The following is a 17897-nucleotide window of genomic DNA, read 5'->3' as shown; positions in this document are numbered from 1 at the left end:
ACACCTGATTCTCAGGAATCCAAGTCACAACTGATTCTTAGGAATCTATAGCCCAAACAAATGGGACCTAAAGGGGCTACTAGACCCAAAAGACTCATCGTTAGAAACTCCTCAGGCTGCAGACATGACGGATACTCACCATTGTCATCATTCCGAATTTCAACTTTCGTACTCCAAGAAAAGAATTACTAACATACTGGTTTTCAATAAAGTAGCCCTAAAATCAGACTTACCATTGCCACCATTCCACATTTAAGCCCAAGAAAAGAAGAAACACAAATTTTGAAGAAATGATCAACGGCCAAATAGCAGATTTCCTTCACAAAGAAATCAAATCATTTCCAAGGTGAGAAACAATAACTTACGTCAAATGCCGGCGTCAACTTGCCCAACACGGGCCTGAACCGACAAAGAACTCCTCACTGGGCAAATCCTGAGCGCGAACCGCAGGGCACAAGCCTTTGTACAATTAACCAACACATGCAAGACATCGTCACCTTCATTACCAAAAATAATGCAAATTAATTGAACTTTCAACCACAAGAGATCAACAAAATATTGGAGATGCGGTACGTAGAGCTTCTCGGTACATGGATCACTGGCTGCTATGATTGAGCTCTGTAAAATCACATGGAGAAGTTAATCACAGCAAAATTAATCTTTGCCTTCATGACCACAAACAAGGCAAATAAATTGAACTTCCAAAAAACAAAAGAACAGCGAAAATATTGCAAATGCCGTGAGTAGAGCTTCTACCACAAAACATTGCAAATAACTTGAACTTTCAAAAAACAAAAAAACAGCGAAAATGTTGCAAAGGCCATGGGTAGAGCTTCTAGGTACATGGATCGGTATCTGCTAGGACAAGCCCTATGTATGTTCTGTAGAATCATATAGAGAAATTAATCACAACAAAATGGTATCTCCAAGGCTATTACCACAACTGCAACAACAACCCAGCACAAAACAAAGAATGTTGACTGCACACTAATACATACAAGAAACAGAGGCTCGGGCAAACAGAACAGAACCCATCACGCGCAAAACTTAGCCAAAGGGCGAGGCGACAGGGCCAGCGCCGGCGAGGGCATCGGACCGCTTGATGCTGCCCATGCCGCAGATGACGCAGCCTGGGGCCGAGAGGGCGGAGAACTTGGCGCCGCAGAGGTCGCAAACGTCGTGGCCGATGGTGGAGAGGCGGCTGAGGGTGACGGCACAGAACTGCGAGGGGTCCTCGAACGGGTCGATGGACTTGTTGGTCAGCCCCCGCTGGACGCACATGTCGATGAGACTCTTGAGCTCATCCTGTTTGGTCGGCGGCGCCTTGGAGTAGAGCAGGTCCAGCATCTGCTTGGCATAGGCGAAGTTCTGGACCTCCATGTTGCGCTTGATGGCGGTCCGGATGCAGTTGATCCGGTGCTTGGCCTGGATGGGCAGGGACGCCAGATGCCGAGACAGCCTGCCCATCTCCTCCTTGGCGCTCAGCGTGCCAGCTCCCTGGACTCTTTGCAGCCGAGCAATTTCCTGCACGCACAGAAGTCATTTCACGCAAAAAATAAGCAGCAGCGAGCAACCTGAACTTTGATGACAGATAAAAATGATTATTACCTGTAGCAATGAAACGGCGATCTTGTACTGTGCACAAATGGTAGCCTGCGCTTTGATGTCGGCTTCACGTGATTGGTCCTTGGCGAGGGCCAAGAATGCTTCATCCAAACAATTTAGTGCATCCGTGAGCTGATTCTGCTCAAGATGTGCAAGACCCATCCTGTAGCATTCTGCAGCAGGAGCGCCACGGGGTACCTGTAATCACGGATACGGGTGTCAGCTGAAGCTATGCCAAGTCCATCAGACAAAGTGTCTAACAAAAGGTAGAGTAGAGTAGAGTAGAGTACCTGGCCAGGACGCACGGCTTTAGGCGCTGGGGGCTGAGCAGCTTGCTTTGCCGCTCCTGGACCCTCGAGAGCACTGAGATCAATTGGTTGCGAAGGAGTAGGAGCAGCAGGTTGAAAGCCCTGTGGCTGTGAAGGAAGAGCCTGGCTCTGTGGAGGTACACCACCATCAGGTAGGCCAATTGGGTTCATAGGAATGCCTTGCTGCTGAGGGAACTGGCCTTGTTGCTGAGGGAACTGGCCTTGCTGTGGCCCCTGTGGCGGCACCCCACCATCTGGAAGACCAACATTGCCCATCATGTTTTGAGTAGGTACCGGTCTGCCGACGTTCATCCCAGACTCAGGATTGGCCATTCTTTGCAGGATTGCTCCTGGAGGAGGCAGTCGATTCGCAAGTTGCTGTGATGGAACGGTGTTCTGGAAGAAGTCCTCAGGAATAGGTCCAGCTGTCACTCCCAGGCCTCCGATTACAGGACCCGTGCCGCCGGTCAGCGCTTGTGGTGGCGCCACCAAAGTATTTGTTCCAAAGAAATCGACTGCGCCACTCGGCATTGCTGGAGCAGCAGATGGTGCTGGGCCTGCTGGCTGACTGAATTCTTGTGGTGTTCCAGACGACCTTGTCCTACTGATCGGAGGAGCCATCAAACCTAGCTGTTTCGTGGCCTCTTTCAGTTTGTTAACATCAACAGCAGGTGCAGCGGGCTTATCACGTATCCTGATTTGTATCCTTTTAGTCTTCGACGTTGACTCGTCCTCATCACTGCTTCCAGCATCAACAACACCATAGAGAGTCTTTTTAAACTCCTCCGCTGCTTTGGCCTGTTCATCTGCAGAAGCAATTTGAACCCCTAGCTGCCTGGCCAGACTATCACCAACTGAATCACTAGCAGCATTTGCTTTGTTTTTCAGTGCCAATTCAGAAGATGCCGGTTGCCCATTCTCACTACTGGCCGCCGCCATAGCTTTAACCAAGCTCTTTTCGCTTACTTCCACTACGTTACCCCGGCCCTTCATCACACCCAAGTAAACACCGATATGATCTGCAATAACAGATGGGATGGCAGCATCAGTTGTTCTCATGTAAGGCATCACCTCTCCTGCAAGCTCCCACTGAGGAATACTCTTCATGCTGGTAGGTGTTTTGATCTCCCAGTTCCCTCCTGCCCATTCCGGGCCTTTAGGCACCATACTTTCAGCAGCAAAATTGGCAAAGACACCTTGCGTCCATCCAGTTGAACGAACTCTCAGTATTCTTTCTAGATAACGTCTCAGCTCAGGATCTGTACCAGATTCCTCCAACTTTTGTGCAAGGCGTCGCAGGGCACTAGGGTTCAGGTGACATATAAACAGATCCAGCATGCTTTCATGATCTGCAATAGCCTCAAATGTTTCTTTCGCACTGTCAAACTGACCATACCTGAAAAGAAATGCATCAACTATTTACGCTCTGAATCATGTAGACTGTTACACTGAGGAAATTGGGAATAAGGAAAATAAGAACAGTCCTTACAAAACATAAATTTATCTAATGGCATTTAAGGAGCAAGAAGGCAATCGTTAAGATTATGTTAATTAGCACAGGGCATACACAACAAGTGATTGCTATGTAAAATATTGTCTCTGCTAAAAAATATAAACATTTTCCAAACACAACAGATCACCCATTATCCAAATATAAAACAGGTTATGGCTAGCTAGTTTTGCGATTGGGCCAGCATGCACACTAGTCAGAACTTTTCAAGCAAAATTAACTAGTATGGATTCTGTCTGGACTCTGGAGTAGCAATGTGGAAGCCAAGCCAAGGATATCTTTGAAGTTCCATATTCAAGATGATGTCTAGTGTCTCTAAGCGATTTCAGTATTTGTTTAGGATAAACTGTTACTCTGGGTAATAGAACATCACAGGATCAATTCAACCATGTTTTCAGGGAGGTTGACACCTATTCTGAAAGTTCAATGTCTCTAGAGTGTGTCTGGAGCCCAAAAAAGATTTGCATTTGGTTGGTGTAGAAGTAATGACATCTTGTGATACAGGAAAAAAATAAAACAGTATTTGCAATTTAGTCATATGAGTGGAGAGGATATCTTTTTTGTAGATCAAAGTTAGAGATGATAGCTGACCGTACTTAATGCATGCGTAGCCCAACTCTCGGAAACGCTGGAACAGATGAGAAGTGGGAGGGCACTGAGGATAATCTCTGGAACGCAGAAACTCATCTTTCAAAATCGATAAAGCAGCAGAGAACCGGAGAGCTTTGATGGCGTAATTGCAGCGCATGATCTACCACAAGTTGCAATGAAGTATTAGATCAACGAGAGAACAATGAAGGAAACAAAAGATGGTGAAGATTAAGCTCACTTGTGTAAACTGAGGTCCTGCTTGAGATAATGATACAGCAAGGTCTCCACAGACAGGGGGTCCCTTAGATAATATGTCCAGGGACTTCGGAGTAACACGCAGACTATCAAACCTGCAGTGAATGAGAGAACATAAATGGGTAAATCATGGACATCCAGTTAAATACAAAAACTATGCAAAAAATACTCTGATCAGAAGTTTAAAACATAAACAAACAACCAAATGACAGTGCATGATTAATAAATGCTACTCCCACGACGAGTAATTTGGAACAGAGGGAGTACAACACAAGTAACTCACTTGTGTACTGAAAAATGAGTACAGCAGCCAAGCAAAAAAAAAATTTACCTCGATGTTATTTGGTATAGCACTTCTGAAAGATCGATTTTTTGTGTAAAGTGTTGCTGCATGGTAGCAAAACCAATAAGAAGAGGTTCAAGAAGACCAACTAGACAGCTTCTTATTTCCACACCCTTTTTCTGTCTTGGATTTATATCTGTTGGATTCACAAGCAGCAGACGGTCGTTCAGGGCACCAAGCAACACTGCATGCATAAAGATGCATATGGTTAAGTCCAGCACAAACTCATAGGACTAACAAGAAAAATATAGCACGGAGCATGGTAACAAACTGGGAACATAACACAAATGCTAGGTTGATTATTTAAATGAAAAAGAAAGTAACTTATGTCATCATAACAAAAAAGAAGTCTGGGAGTAACTGTTACCAGAACGAGGGAAGCTAGTGGAAAGGATTGATCGAACTTTGTTGTCCCATCCAAGCATACTTATTGCAGTTGCACTTGAGAAAATGAGAGCTGGTCCAACCCACAACATTGACCGATAGTATGCAGTAGTTAAGTGCTCAACAAAACATGATTAACAGTTTAGGGCAAGACAAGACATAAGCTTGAGTAACAACATAAAGAGCGAGAGTATCGAAAAACTAGAATGATTAAAGGATATTGATGGGAGACCACGATCATATTTGGTTGAGCTGCTTGAAAGTATATCAAGATCAGCAGAGGCGATTAGTACCCTTTGGTTTGTCAATATTCCGGCAACAGGACCTCTCAAAGTTGTCTGCCAGTGGACCTGCATATTAGATAAATTTCATTAAGAGTACGCACGTCAAACGCAGTCAAGTAACTGCATGCCCATAATGCTGGTGGTGAAACTGAATGCTTGTTTTAGACAAGTTTCAAAAGGGTACTAATCAAAGGATGTCCATAATGCCCATAGTAGATTAATATTTTAGACATGAATCAATGCATCATTTGAATATCAGTTACGCCAAACTACTCGAGGGAACCCATCCAAGAACATCTTTAGAAAATGTATCATAATTTTGTGAACCCCATCACCAAGAACGGTCACTAACTTCATTTTGGAAGACTGTTTATGGAACCCTAGGAGTGAATCAATACAAATAAAGCACCTGAAGAACAGTTTCGTTTGGCTTTAACTTGATAAACTTCTTCCCATCAGTTTTTGTGGTAATAGATAGCCCATTGTCTGTAGATAACCTATAACCAGTCAGGAGCTTCGCCAGTCCAATATGTTTCCCCGAGATCACATACAACAAGGATGATTCTGCAAGGAGCAATGCGTTAGTCAGCAATAGTTCACCTGAGTCGACTAACATTAATATCTCAAATAGGTCACCCCTAATAACATATCATTCTTTTCTGTTGAAAGGAGAGAGGCAAGATGGCAGGACAGCGTACCTTGTGGAGATGAAAATATGCGATCGACCTCGGATTCAAAAGTAAACTGCATAGGACCTTGCTTTTGTGTTGGATTAGCAGTAGGATTCTCAGCAAATGTGTTTTCTTCTTCTTCGAGCACGGCAGCATTATTTTCAAGAGCTTCCTTCGTGGCTATTGGTTTGAGATTATAAAGATTCAGGCTAGTTCTGTCTTCCTCCAGAATAGCATATTGATTATCATCCGGTCCCAAAAAAGTAGCATCTCGACCTAAGAAAGAGCAACACATACCAGGGGTCAGCTAATCATGTAGAAATGTCCTACGCTGGCAATTAGATACAATATGTCACAAAATGGAAAACCTTTTATTGAACTTCCTTTGCTGTTTACTGTCTGTAAATCAGTCTGCTCCCAGTAAAGAACAACTTCATGCGCCACTCCACTTGGACCACTTAATTCAAACACAACTAGAAACATATGCTGCTTTGGGCTATATGAAATATACTTGGGGTGGCATTCCATATTTGAGGGAATCTGGGAATAGGGTGCATGGGAATTATAAAACAGAGAACGAACAAAATAAACAAGAAAAAGTTGCACCATTGTGCAATAAATACCGTAGAGTAAAGCTTCTTATAGAGATTATCAGCTCCAGATGATAGGTTATGGGCCATCAGGTTAAATCCATCCAAGTAGAAAGCTCTAACTGGATACTGAACCACACGGTTCTCCTGGTTGAAGAAGTTCAACTCCAGATGGAATGGCTGCAATTACAAAACTAGCAAACTGGTTAGAGAGTAAAATAGTTTAAGTAAGCAAAAACGTTGAATGTATGTTATAGCAGTCACCTGACAAACAGGAATATCTCGCAAAAGGTTGCCAGGATCTGAAATAGTAACAAGGGGTAAACGAGAGATTGGACCACTTTTAGCATGTCCCTCCATGAAATGCTGCAAAAAATTGTTTGCAAGAGAATTAAGAAGTTTGTAACAACATACAAGCACAAGTATTGGTTGACCAGCAGAATTAACCAACAATAAGGGCTAAAATTGATAAGATGTAGAGTATATATTAACAAAAGGCTGAAATCGGAAGCTTTGCTGATGAAAGCATGAGGTTGCAGCATGACAGAACCAACATAGGTTAAGAACAGCAATCTTTTGGGAATGAAGCTTTCAAAGAGGTTGTTGGTTTTTCTTGTGAAAAGAGTGTTTTTTTTTCAGGTTCGATGGAACCTACATAGCTTCAGTACATGTAAAGGACATAGCACAAGTTGAAAGCTACCAAAAGGAGGCACATACACTGTGAAGGAAAGCCTTCCTTGCAACATCTGAGATAGTTAGCTTGCTCTGGCTGACAAAAAGAAAGAAGAAGTAAACTCCAACCATTATAAATACTGTGTGCAACAAAGAAAGTATGGTGACATAGTAAATGGAAATACGAAATTCTACCCCTTCAAGTGCTGCTCTTGAAGCTGCGCCTGGAGTTGGTGCTCTGCTAAAATTCCGGATGAACCCAGGGCTAAAAGTTTCTCCTTTAAAACAGCAGCTGCAATACCACAACAAATTTTAGTGCATGACAACAACAACAACAACAACAAAGCCTTTAGTCCCAAACAAGTTGGGGTAGGCTAGAGGTGAAACCCATAAGATCTCACAACCAACTCATGGCTCTGGCACATGGATAGCAAGCTTCCACGCACCCCTGTCCATAGCTAGCTCTTTGTCGATACTCCAATCCTTCAGGTCTCTCTTAACGGACTCCTCCCATGTCAAAATCGGTCGACCCCGCCCTCTCTTGACATTCTCCGCACGCTTTAGCCGTCCGCTATGCACTGGAGCTTCTGGAGGCCTGCGCTGAATATGCCCAAACCATCTCAAACGATGTTGGACAAGCTTCTCCTCAATTGGTGCTACCCCAACTCTATCTCGTATATCATCATTCCGGACTCGATCCTTCCTCGTGTGGCCACACATCCATCTCAACATACGCATCTCCGCCACACCTAACTGTTGAACATGTCGCCTTTTAGTAGGCCAACACTCCGCGCCATACAACATTGCGGGTCGAACCGCCGTCCTGTAGAACTTGCCTTTTAGCTTTTGTGGCACTCTCTTGTCACAGAGAATGCCAGAAGCTTGGCGCCACTTCATCCATCCGGCTTTGATTCGATGGTTCACATCTTCATCAATACCCCCATCCTCCTGCAACATTGACCCCAAATACCGAAAGGTGTCCTTCCGAGGTACCACCTGGCCATCAAGGCTAACCTCCTCCTCCTCACAGCTAGTAGTACTGAAACCGCACATCATGTACTCGGTTTTAGTTCTACTAAGCCTAAACCCTTTCGATTCCAAGGTTTGTCTCCATAACTCTAACTTCCTATTTACCCCCGTCCGACTATCGTCAACTAGCACCACATCATCTGCAAAGAGCATACACCATGGGATATCTCCTTGTATACCCCTTGTGACCTCATCCATCACCAATGCAAAAAGATAAGGGCTCAAAGCTGACCCCTGATGCAGTCCTATCTTAATCGGGAAGTCATCGGTGTCGACATCACTTGTTCGAACACTTGTCACAACATTATTGTACATGTCCTTGATGAGGGTAATGTACTTTGCTGGGACTTTGTGTTTCTCCAAGGCCCACCACATGACATTCCGCGGTATCTTATCATAGGCCTTCTCCAAGTCAATGAACACCATATGCAAGTCCTTCTTATGCTCCCTATATCTCTCCATAAGTTGTCGTACCAAGAAAATGGCTTCCATGGTGCTAAAAATTCTAACAGTGTAGCAAATACAGCCTGACTTCATACAGTATTTTAACCCGTAGGATCCAACTAAAACGAAATAATGAGTTTTCAGCAATTTTAACCAAGGGGATGATATGAGAATATTAAATAAGGATAAATATAGCAAAATGAGAAGAAAAAAAACACATCCATATGCTTACCAGTTGACCCCCTAGCCCCCTGTAGTACAGCAAAAAGCTGCCTCCTTCCTTCCCTTGTGTATGCAGCCTTGTTCTTTGCAGCTTCTGTCGCAGACATATCCTGCAAATCAATGACATTTTTTTTATGAAACTCATGGCAATGAATACTGCAAATATGGGGTTCAGAGTTAGTGTGGCCTAACTTGAAAAATCACTGCAGCCAAATTGAACTTTGGATGCACTGCCAAATTCTTTATTCGAGGCAAAGGGTACACTGCTTCACCACCTTGTAGAGTGAGTATCTTTGTGATGTCCATTGTTTCAATGGCTGCATAGTTAACGAAGAAAATGGTTACACAGCTCATTGTAGGAAGGAAAAAAGAAAGATTAGCAATCAGTAAGTAGCACAGTTCATGAACAAAATTATTGAGACTATTTTAACAACATATGAGAACAATAAAATGGCTTAAGTGCTAAAACAGAGATGTACAGTCACCATCTCACTGAGATACAGCACTAACCATCCAACATGACAGTTAAAACCCAAAGCATAAGAAAATAACAGAAAAGTTCGAGCAAAATCATAAACGGTAAGGAGGACAAAAACTAACCAGCACGCTCAAAGAAATGAGTTTCCATTGGTTGTCTATTGTTATTAATAATAACTCGTGTCTTCCATACTTGAAGACCCCCATCCTTCGAAATTGTCACGAGCAGCTTTAGTGTAGGAAGCCAGGAAACAGATGTGATTGGCTGAGAACCAGCCTGTGTACTGATAGAAAAAAGGCAACAATCAGATTATCACATTGCAGATAGATGAAAGATGTAGAAGGAAATAACTGAGAATGAACAGTACGTCTGGAAGCACTTTAACCAAGCTGAATAACATGCCATCCAAATAACAGAGAAGTGCATGGAGAGGGTTGACTTGGCTACAACATGTCACTATGCCTTTCCTAATGAAATCCAGGTCAAGGAACACGAAGCATAATATTATAAATTATAATTGAACTTGCACAGGTAAGACTAGGTTCCTATAATCCTCCCCAGACCCCACCTTGTGTGGGAGCTTCTATGCACTGGGTCTGTCCTTTTATAATTGAACATGCACAGAAAGATACACTAATTAGATGCAAAATCAATTGTCCTCCAATGGGGTGACAGGATCCACTATAACTTCTGCGAAAAGACACCACAGATAATATAGCTAGCAGCATATAAATCCAAAGGAACCACTCTAATATGCATAAAAGCAGCCCTGTAAAAACTGTTCTAACTAAACGACCAATATAAACTGTTTTATGAAACTCAATGTTTGATCCCCAACCAACGACCAATATAACATTAATGCTGTCCATGCGATACAAATTCAGTAGTACTGCATATTGCAAAAAAAAATCACACAACAAAAGATTTCTCCCAATCTCAACAGTGTAACAACACACTTACATCCCAATCATGTTTGGCCTCTCAGTTGATACATCCCATGCCAGGAGAGTGCCCCCTCTATCACCAATAAATACCCACTCTAAGGTCGGATGAAACCCAAAAGCACCAGCTCCCATGAGCTTAATTGTACTGTCAACCGGAACTGCCAGAAAATGGAAAAATTATGAAGCCTGCTGGTGGCTAAATGATAAAACATATGAAAACAAAGCAATGTATATTACGTTGTAACGTGTAGTGAACAGCGTATGTCTGGACGTTGTAGGCGCGTACCAAGCCTTCAGCATAAGCTACATACTGACATTAAAAGTCTGTATGTCAAGATAGGAAAACAGAAAAGACACCAAAAAGATATGTAAAGGAATCACCAAAAAGAAGAGGTGAAGGAATGATTGACTTACAAACACAGGAAGGCGAGGATGGCAAGCCAGGTTGACAATGGGTTTTTTAAGATCAGTCTTTATTTTTGTTGGTGGCCTCCCACCTTCAACAGTCCCAACAACTATAATAAGAGAGAAAAGGGCGTTAAAGAACACATATAGGTGTTTTTCTTAATGAAATGCAGAGCCCTTCAAGTGAAGAGAAAAACCTGTCACACTCATTCTTTTGTGAAAACCGAAGAAAACGATAGGTTCAAGAGGTGTCAACGCAAGATGAACTTCTGTGTCTATTGAAACGTGGTCTGTTTTTTTCTCAGGTGAGTGCAGCACAAGCGTCTGCTCGGTAGCGAAATCACATGATCTGATTGTAGCATCCTACAGAAGGAGATATGCATAGACAAGAAACAGTTGCATGAGATGTCAATATCATGTGAGATGAGAGGTTACTAGAGAGCAATATTAATATCATGTGAGTTGAGTAACTAACTAAAGCAATATTCCGTTTATCATTATGATGGCAGATGGATGATGAAATGAAAGATAAAAGCCATAAAAGACGTCTAGTGATAAGCTTGAAGAATAGCAACTTTTCTGGCCACAGTAGAGTATTGAAAACATAGGCAAAATTCTGCTGCTAGGTCTAGATTAGATGGTATAATATTATTGGTTGTTCAAAGTGGATGAAATAACTTGTACCAAATAAATAAATACTGGAGCATTGAAACAGAAACAAACCTCAAGGATAGCAATGATAACATGGCTAGAGGTAGGGCTATATGCCATACGAACAACACGAGCTCCAAGGTCAACCAAAGCTATCTTGCTTCCAGTCAAAGCATCAAATTCTGCAAAGAGAAGAGAAAAACGAGACAGCTAATAAGAGCTCGATGCCCCACTTCCTTACAAGCCATGTGCACTCCTCTCTTAATGTCTTACACAAACTTCGACATAGTTATCGAGTAAACTGTACGCAATGGACTCGTACTTGTCAGGTATATCCGACTGGATTACCTCAAATATGATACCGACATTAACTACCTGTACTCTAGCTATAGTACCTTCCAGAAATCCTAGTGAAAACACAGCAGCTATTACTCAGCAGAGAACCATGGAAACATAGTACCTAGAGCTCCGGGTGCCGAAAACGAGCTATGCGAGTGATCTGCGTGGACTAAGACTAACTAACTAGTCAGTTAGTAGAGGTCCATGGTACTCCCGGCCAGGCGAGAGTTGGACTCGTAGTTGATCAATCTCACTTGCGGGATAGCTGAGCTACTCAGATCACTGACCGCAACTACACACGGTAGACTCAGGAGCCCAGAATTCGAGGTCCACACCCATTTCCACCGCCCCAGCTAGTCAAATTCGACTACTCCTGGCGAGAGCTGAACCCATGCTCGGCCGAATTTTCCACAGCAGTCAGATGAGCAGCAGCGGAGACCAGATAGATCAGCAGGCAGGACCCGCCCGCCCGCTCGCCCAGCTAGCTCCGCCACAGCGGCAGAGGAGAAGGGAAGGGGGAGGGGGCGTACCGACGACGTGGGTGCCGACGGCGACGGCGACGATGGCCTGGGAGGCGCGGAAGGCGGCGGCGTGCGGCTGCAGCGGGCGCGCGGGGGCGCCGGCCCCGCGGCGGCCGCCGGCGTGCCGGAGGTCCAAGTGCTGCACCGTCTCCCATTCCCATCCCATCGCGCCGCGGATCTGATCTGGCCCGGCCGGGATGGGATGGAGGCTCAGATCTCCCGGCGGTCGGGGTCGGTCGGTCGGTGGTGGGATTTGACGAAGCGATGCGACTCGGCTATACTGCTGGGCTGGCTCCCGAGTCCTCAACGAACCAACCAAGTGGTTCCTCTTCTGTGTATGCCCGGCGGGCCCACAGGTCAGACACACACACACACACACTCCCAAGAGGAAAACCGCCCCTCGTAATTTAATTTGGTGTATTTGCAGATTGCAGATGCAAATCATTTATCCATGCAAATCCTTTTACACAGTACCAGCCGGAGACCAAAGCCACCATCGCGGGGATGAACCACTTGGGGCGCGCGCTGGCTTCGCTGCGCCATCTCCACCAAACCGGAAGAAACTACAACAAAAGTTCGACCGGCACTTGATTGCCTCCCTTTTAACGACGACGCGTTGGGAGGAATGAACGAGGCTCCATTGGGTCTTTATTCGACCAAAAGAAGCAGAGTGGAGGCTGAAGTCGGCAAGCTACGTATTGAAGTGCGCCAAAGCTCCGCGCCTGATGATGAGCTCGAGGGAGAAGATTGCAACTACAGCAAGACTAGAAGTAGATCTTAATTATCTCCTCTGTATCCCGTCTGCCTTCACCATGAAGGCATGAAGAGAGCAGATGTGGCAAGAGTACACCTCCAGATCTGGGGATCCGACAGCCTTATTCATGGAGATGATGGTGAAGTAACCCAGTTTCGTCTTTGTCTCCTGCCAGAGGAGCACCACGGAGATGGAACACAAGCACCAATAGTTGTCGGACGCGGCCCGTGAATGGCGACACTCCCCTAGCAACCGATATAGCGACATACGCCAATAAGGCAAGTCCTACCAAGCTAGTACTACTATGTACACGAAGATCTCGCGCGCCTTCCCCTAGCCATCGCCGGCCGATCGGATGAGGCATGGGATCGAAGCCCTTCCTTCTCTAGGGATGAATCTTCCACATGCAAAGATATGGCAATGAAATATGGCGAGCTCCGAAGAAAACAACGATTGGTGACACCACAAGTCCACGCAAAAAAAAAACATGTTCCGAGGATTAGTCATGATGAAATGCACCGAACACAATTTGTGCTAGCTCTCAATGTCACGCCATTGTCAATTGAAGGTGAAACATGGCATGCAGGGCGCTTCTACAACACTCACAAAGAAAGAGAAAAAAAAAGAAAACTTAATAGAACTTTGAGTTGTGCTTGGATTGTTGGATCTTCACACTAGCTTTTCATGGGGATATGAATCAAGTGGCATCAAATCTGTTGCACTTCAAACTAAACCTGGGCATTCCTCGGGCTGGGCCGGGCCGGGCCAGTCAAAGCCCGACTTGCAAAGTCTAGGCCCAAGCCCAGCCTGAAGGGACTAAAAAGATTAATTTTGGGCCGGGCCGGGTCGGGCCTCCATGTAAACTACCTAATTTCCCAAGCCCGAGCCCGGCCCGGCATACACAACGGGCCAAATTTTCAGGCCCGAGCCCGACCCGACCACAAAGCCTGACCCGGAGCTGCCCATGCCCAGGTCTGCTTCAAAAAACCTCTTTTAAGTGTCCTAGTTCGAAAAATTAAAATGCTATTTAGTCCAGTACCGCAACCAAGGATCCACGAGGGCGCAAATGTAAACCCATCACTTATCAGGGGCTAATCTGCAAAATCATCCACAACCCTCCCTGCCCTAGCCGCCAACCCTCTTTCTCTCTGTCTCGCGACCTCTCTGCCGCCGCCAGAGGTAGCTCCTCCACCGACTTCGCTTCCTTATGTTGACACACGAACACGTCATGTGTGCCCTCGACGCCGGGGGTGATGCACCGCAGCTCACGTCGAAGGAGACCCGACCGACAGCGCGATACGCAAGACAGTCAATGGGCGTTTTTGCAGACCCGAAACCCCACACCCCCGGGAAGGACCCTGTAAGGGAGTGCGACGGCTGTGGGCTGCCCTAGGTCGATTCGCTCGCCCCTAGAGCCTCGGTATTCGCAGCTCTCAAACATGAAGAACAACGAAGAACGAGAGAGAGAAATGGTGGAGAGATAAAACGTAGATGAAAAAGTAGTATATTGATATGTTCGATTGTGTGTTGTTCAATCGACCATCACCCCCAAAATATATAAGAGGCGGCTGGACTTCCTGAAAGATCATGGATGTCGCCTAGAGGGGGGGTGAATAGCCGCTTTAAAATAATTACAATTTAGGCTTGAACAAATGCGGAATAAACCTAGCGGTTAATTTGTCAAGCACAAAACCTAAAACAATTAGGCTCACCTATGTGCACCAACAACTTATGCTAAGCAAGATAAGTAACTATGTGATGGCAAGATATATGACAAAGAACAATATGGCTATCACAAAGTAAAGTGCATAAGTAAAGGGCTCGGGTAAGAGATAACCGAGGCACACGAAGACGACGATGTATCCCGAAGTTCACACCCTTGTGGATGCTAATCTCCATTTGGAGCAGTGTGGAGGCACAATGCTCCCCAAGAAGCCACTAGGGCCACCGTAATCTCCTCACGCCCTCGCACAATGCAAGATGTCGTGATTCCACTAAGGGTGTAATAACCTAAAAATATGCGATGATAATTATTTTAATTGGATAATTATATTGTGATTAACTGTTAAGCTATTAAGATAAAAATAAAAAAATAGTTTACCAAACATTAGTAGATTACGTGTACAAAACATCTCACTGCCTAGGTTCTAAAATATCTGGGTTTATCTGTTAAAATATTATTCTAGAAGAGAAAAGAGTAGATAAGTTCAATGTCCTGCAGATTACTTACGCAGGGAGAATACCTGCGGTGTGTTCCAAAAAAAATATCTATGCTAAGGAAGCAGCGAGTAGATAAGCATCCACAGTAACCAGGGTGAGCCAGCCGTGGGGTAGTCGGTACCTGGGTTAGATCAGTCTCATCCACGTAGCCCTTCCATAGCTTCTCAACTGTGCGGTACTGGTCGCCCGCACCCAGAAAATTCCCCACTTTAGTTGGAAGCAGTCAGCGGAGAGCGAGCGACCGATCGGAGAAGCTGCGGAGAAATTGAGGACAAGGAGGTATGGCTGCTAGCTTTAGCCAACGCCCTGTTCCTCGTCTTGTCTCATGAAGTCATCTAAGATTCTTGAGGGTAGCTAGCTGTAGCATCTCTCCTCTCCTACTACATGTTCCTGTTTTCTTTCCATCGATTTCCACACTTGAGCTGATATTCTTGCTTAACGGAAGATGTGGTGTTATGGGTAAATGAACGAAAAGATTCTAAAATACTGGAAGTTGCATCAGACTGATTCCATTCTATTGATCCATGCTTTGTTACACTGATGAATTTATTCGCTGGCTTAAGAAGGAACAACTAGTACTAGTTGGTAAGAAAGACTGGGAACGAGTAGTACTAGTACTACAGGACCCATGCATGCGTACATCTCCTGTGTAAAGAAATAATCTTCACGGCTAGCTAGCATGCATGCAGGTGGTTGTATTTTTCAAATTTAATAGCTGGGAACAGTACTGAGGTTAAAGTGGGATGTGCACGCCTCACTCTAGCATAGCCAAGTACTATAGAGCGACTTGTTACATCCCTGTACTGGTACTGCATATAGCTGCTCATGTCCATGTTGCCACTTGCAAGTCACATGAAATAATAAGCTGATGGGCGTTTGTAACATGCTTAGGTTGGAGCTCAGATTTAGCCGAGGAGGAACCGCTGCAAGGCAAGACTGTGCATATCAGTCTTCTCTCTCAAACTGAACTTTTAATATATGTTAACAAATTAATTGGTTACTAGCATTAATGTTTTTACATATGAATATAAGTGATGAGCTGGTAATTATTATGCCTGTGAGAACCATGCGTGCATGGTTGACGGATTGATCGAACGATGATGTTTGAATAATCTAAGAACGTACACCGTCGTGATCATGGTAAGTGTGGTATATCAAGCCCGGGGCGGTCGATACCTGAAATAACGGTACGCGGCTAATTTAGTCGGTACTAGTGTGAGATGGAAGATACCTCACACAAGTAGGGGACTCGGCGTCGTGATTCCCGGAGATAGGTATTACCATTGGTGGAGATTACGACGGTTATTAGTATGTCTCTGCAGAGATTATTGCTATAGGTTTGCGCCGGTATAATTCCATCCTGCTCCTGTAAGGTAACAGGAGGCTGAAGCATCTTTACCTTATGCACATTCAACTTGCAACCTACTAATTCTTGCATTCTTATATTCTTGCTGAGTATGTCCCAACATACTCACTATTGTTTTCCTTTTTCCTCTGATATGCACAGAGTGCGCGGGAAGTGGGCATGGTGAGGAGTTAGAGGAGCATGAGGAATAAGTCGACGCCTAGGCCAGGGTGTCAAAATTAGCAGTCTTTGTTTAATCCTTAAATAAAGTCAGTGAAGAATAAGAGGAAGTGCTATCAATACATGTGCATATGCACGTGGTTGAACACTTGGCCTACTATCTATTATTTGGTTAAGTGAGGGTGTAAGCTATTATGTAAAGAATAAGCTGGAATTAAAGTATTACTTGTGCCCTGTTATTCTGATATATGCTACTCATGCCTTGTGTGCTTACGAGTGTTCTTCAACTCATAAGGACACGGCGACTGTCATATTTATTTCCGAACCTTCGGGTCGTGACAGTTTTAGTGGTATCAGAGCCTCGTTTAAAAATTTAATTAACTAGGTATAAACCAGATAATCAGGGCTAGTGAGGGTAAAGAGTGTTTATGAGCAAACTAACTAGGAGATAACCCTGGCCTAGTAAAGGAAGTAGTGCTGGTTGGTTTGAGTATGGTGAGGGACGTACTAGAATAGGTTGCATAGTAAGGCTATGGAGTAGTCCTGGGATAGCGTAGTAGCTATGATGTCTCTCTTTATCTGGTTTTCTAATGTGATGGATGTGTTGTCCAATCCAGGCATGGAGTTTGTTGACATCCCAACCAAGCATTTTCTGGAGCAGTTTGTGGCGCTGTTCGGACTTGCTCCACCAGTTGTCTGTTGGAGGCCTGCTCCTGAGGGATTGTACATTGTGGGGGTTCAGGTTAACCTTGGTCCTGCAGACAGGGTTCCTCACGTGTATTATGAAGCTGCAGGAGCCACTATCCCTGAGGCGGAGCAGGCAGCCTGCCTGATGGTGATCCACGCCGTAGCTGCCGAACGTAATGTGGAAATTAGGGATATTAACTACTACCACCTAGGGTACCTGCAGCATCAGGTGGAGGATCTGCGCAAGAAGCTGATGGAGGCCGAGCATCTTTGTGCTGAACTGATGAACATTGTCCGCTCCAGCGAGAGTGAGGTCGCTTTTCTGGAGCGCCTCACTCACAGGTTCTATTGTCGCATTCGCTGCCTGAGGGACACTGTGGCTGCACTGCAGCATGGTGGTGGCGGAAGTTCCAGTGGCAGTGTGTGAGCAGTGGATGGGCATCAGCACCGTAGCAGTCCCGTTGG

The 17897-nt window shown here is 44.8% G+C and overlaps 1 protein-coding gene across 1 annotated transcript; it reads right to left on the bottom strand.

Annotated features, from left to right (window-relative positions):
* Positions 1-715: 715 nt before the first annotated feature.
* On the bottom strand, positions 716-12532 carry LOC123088583 (uncharacterized). Its single transcript, XM_044510802.1, has 24 exons — positions 12256-12532; positions 11459-11568; positions 10933-11098; positions 10745-10845; positions 10568-10640; positions 10347-10488; positions 9509-9669; positions 9101-9225; positions 8919-9018; positions 7409-7505; positions 7259-7310; positions 6806-6907; positions 6575-6721; positions 6320-6491; positions 5979-6227; positions 5690-5844; positions 5218-5346; positions 4980-5097; positions 4601-4796; positions 4253-4364; positions 4020-4174; positions 1896-3309; positions 1609-1803; positions 716-1524 (listed from the first exon to the last, which is right to left on the bottom strand). The coding sequence occupies exons 1-24, from the start codon at positions 12410-12412 to the stop codon at positions 1048-1050; spliced, it is 4905 nt and encodes a 1634-aa protein (XP_044366737.1). The 5' UTR covers positions 12413-12532; the 3' UTR covers positions 716-1047.
* Positions 12533-17897: the final 5365 nt, after the last annotated feature.

Source organism: Triticum aestivum, chromosome 4A, assembly GCF_018294505.1.
Source record: "Triticum aestivum cultivar Chinese Spring chromosome 4A, IWGSC CS RefSeq v2.1, whole genome shotgun sequence".
NCBI lineage: Eukaryota > Viridiplantae > Streptophyta > Magnoliopsida > Poales > Poaceae > Triticum > Triticum aestivum.
The sequence above is the reverse complement of the archived record's forward strand: the minus strand, read 5'-3'. Positions and strand labels throughout refer to the sequence as shown.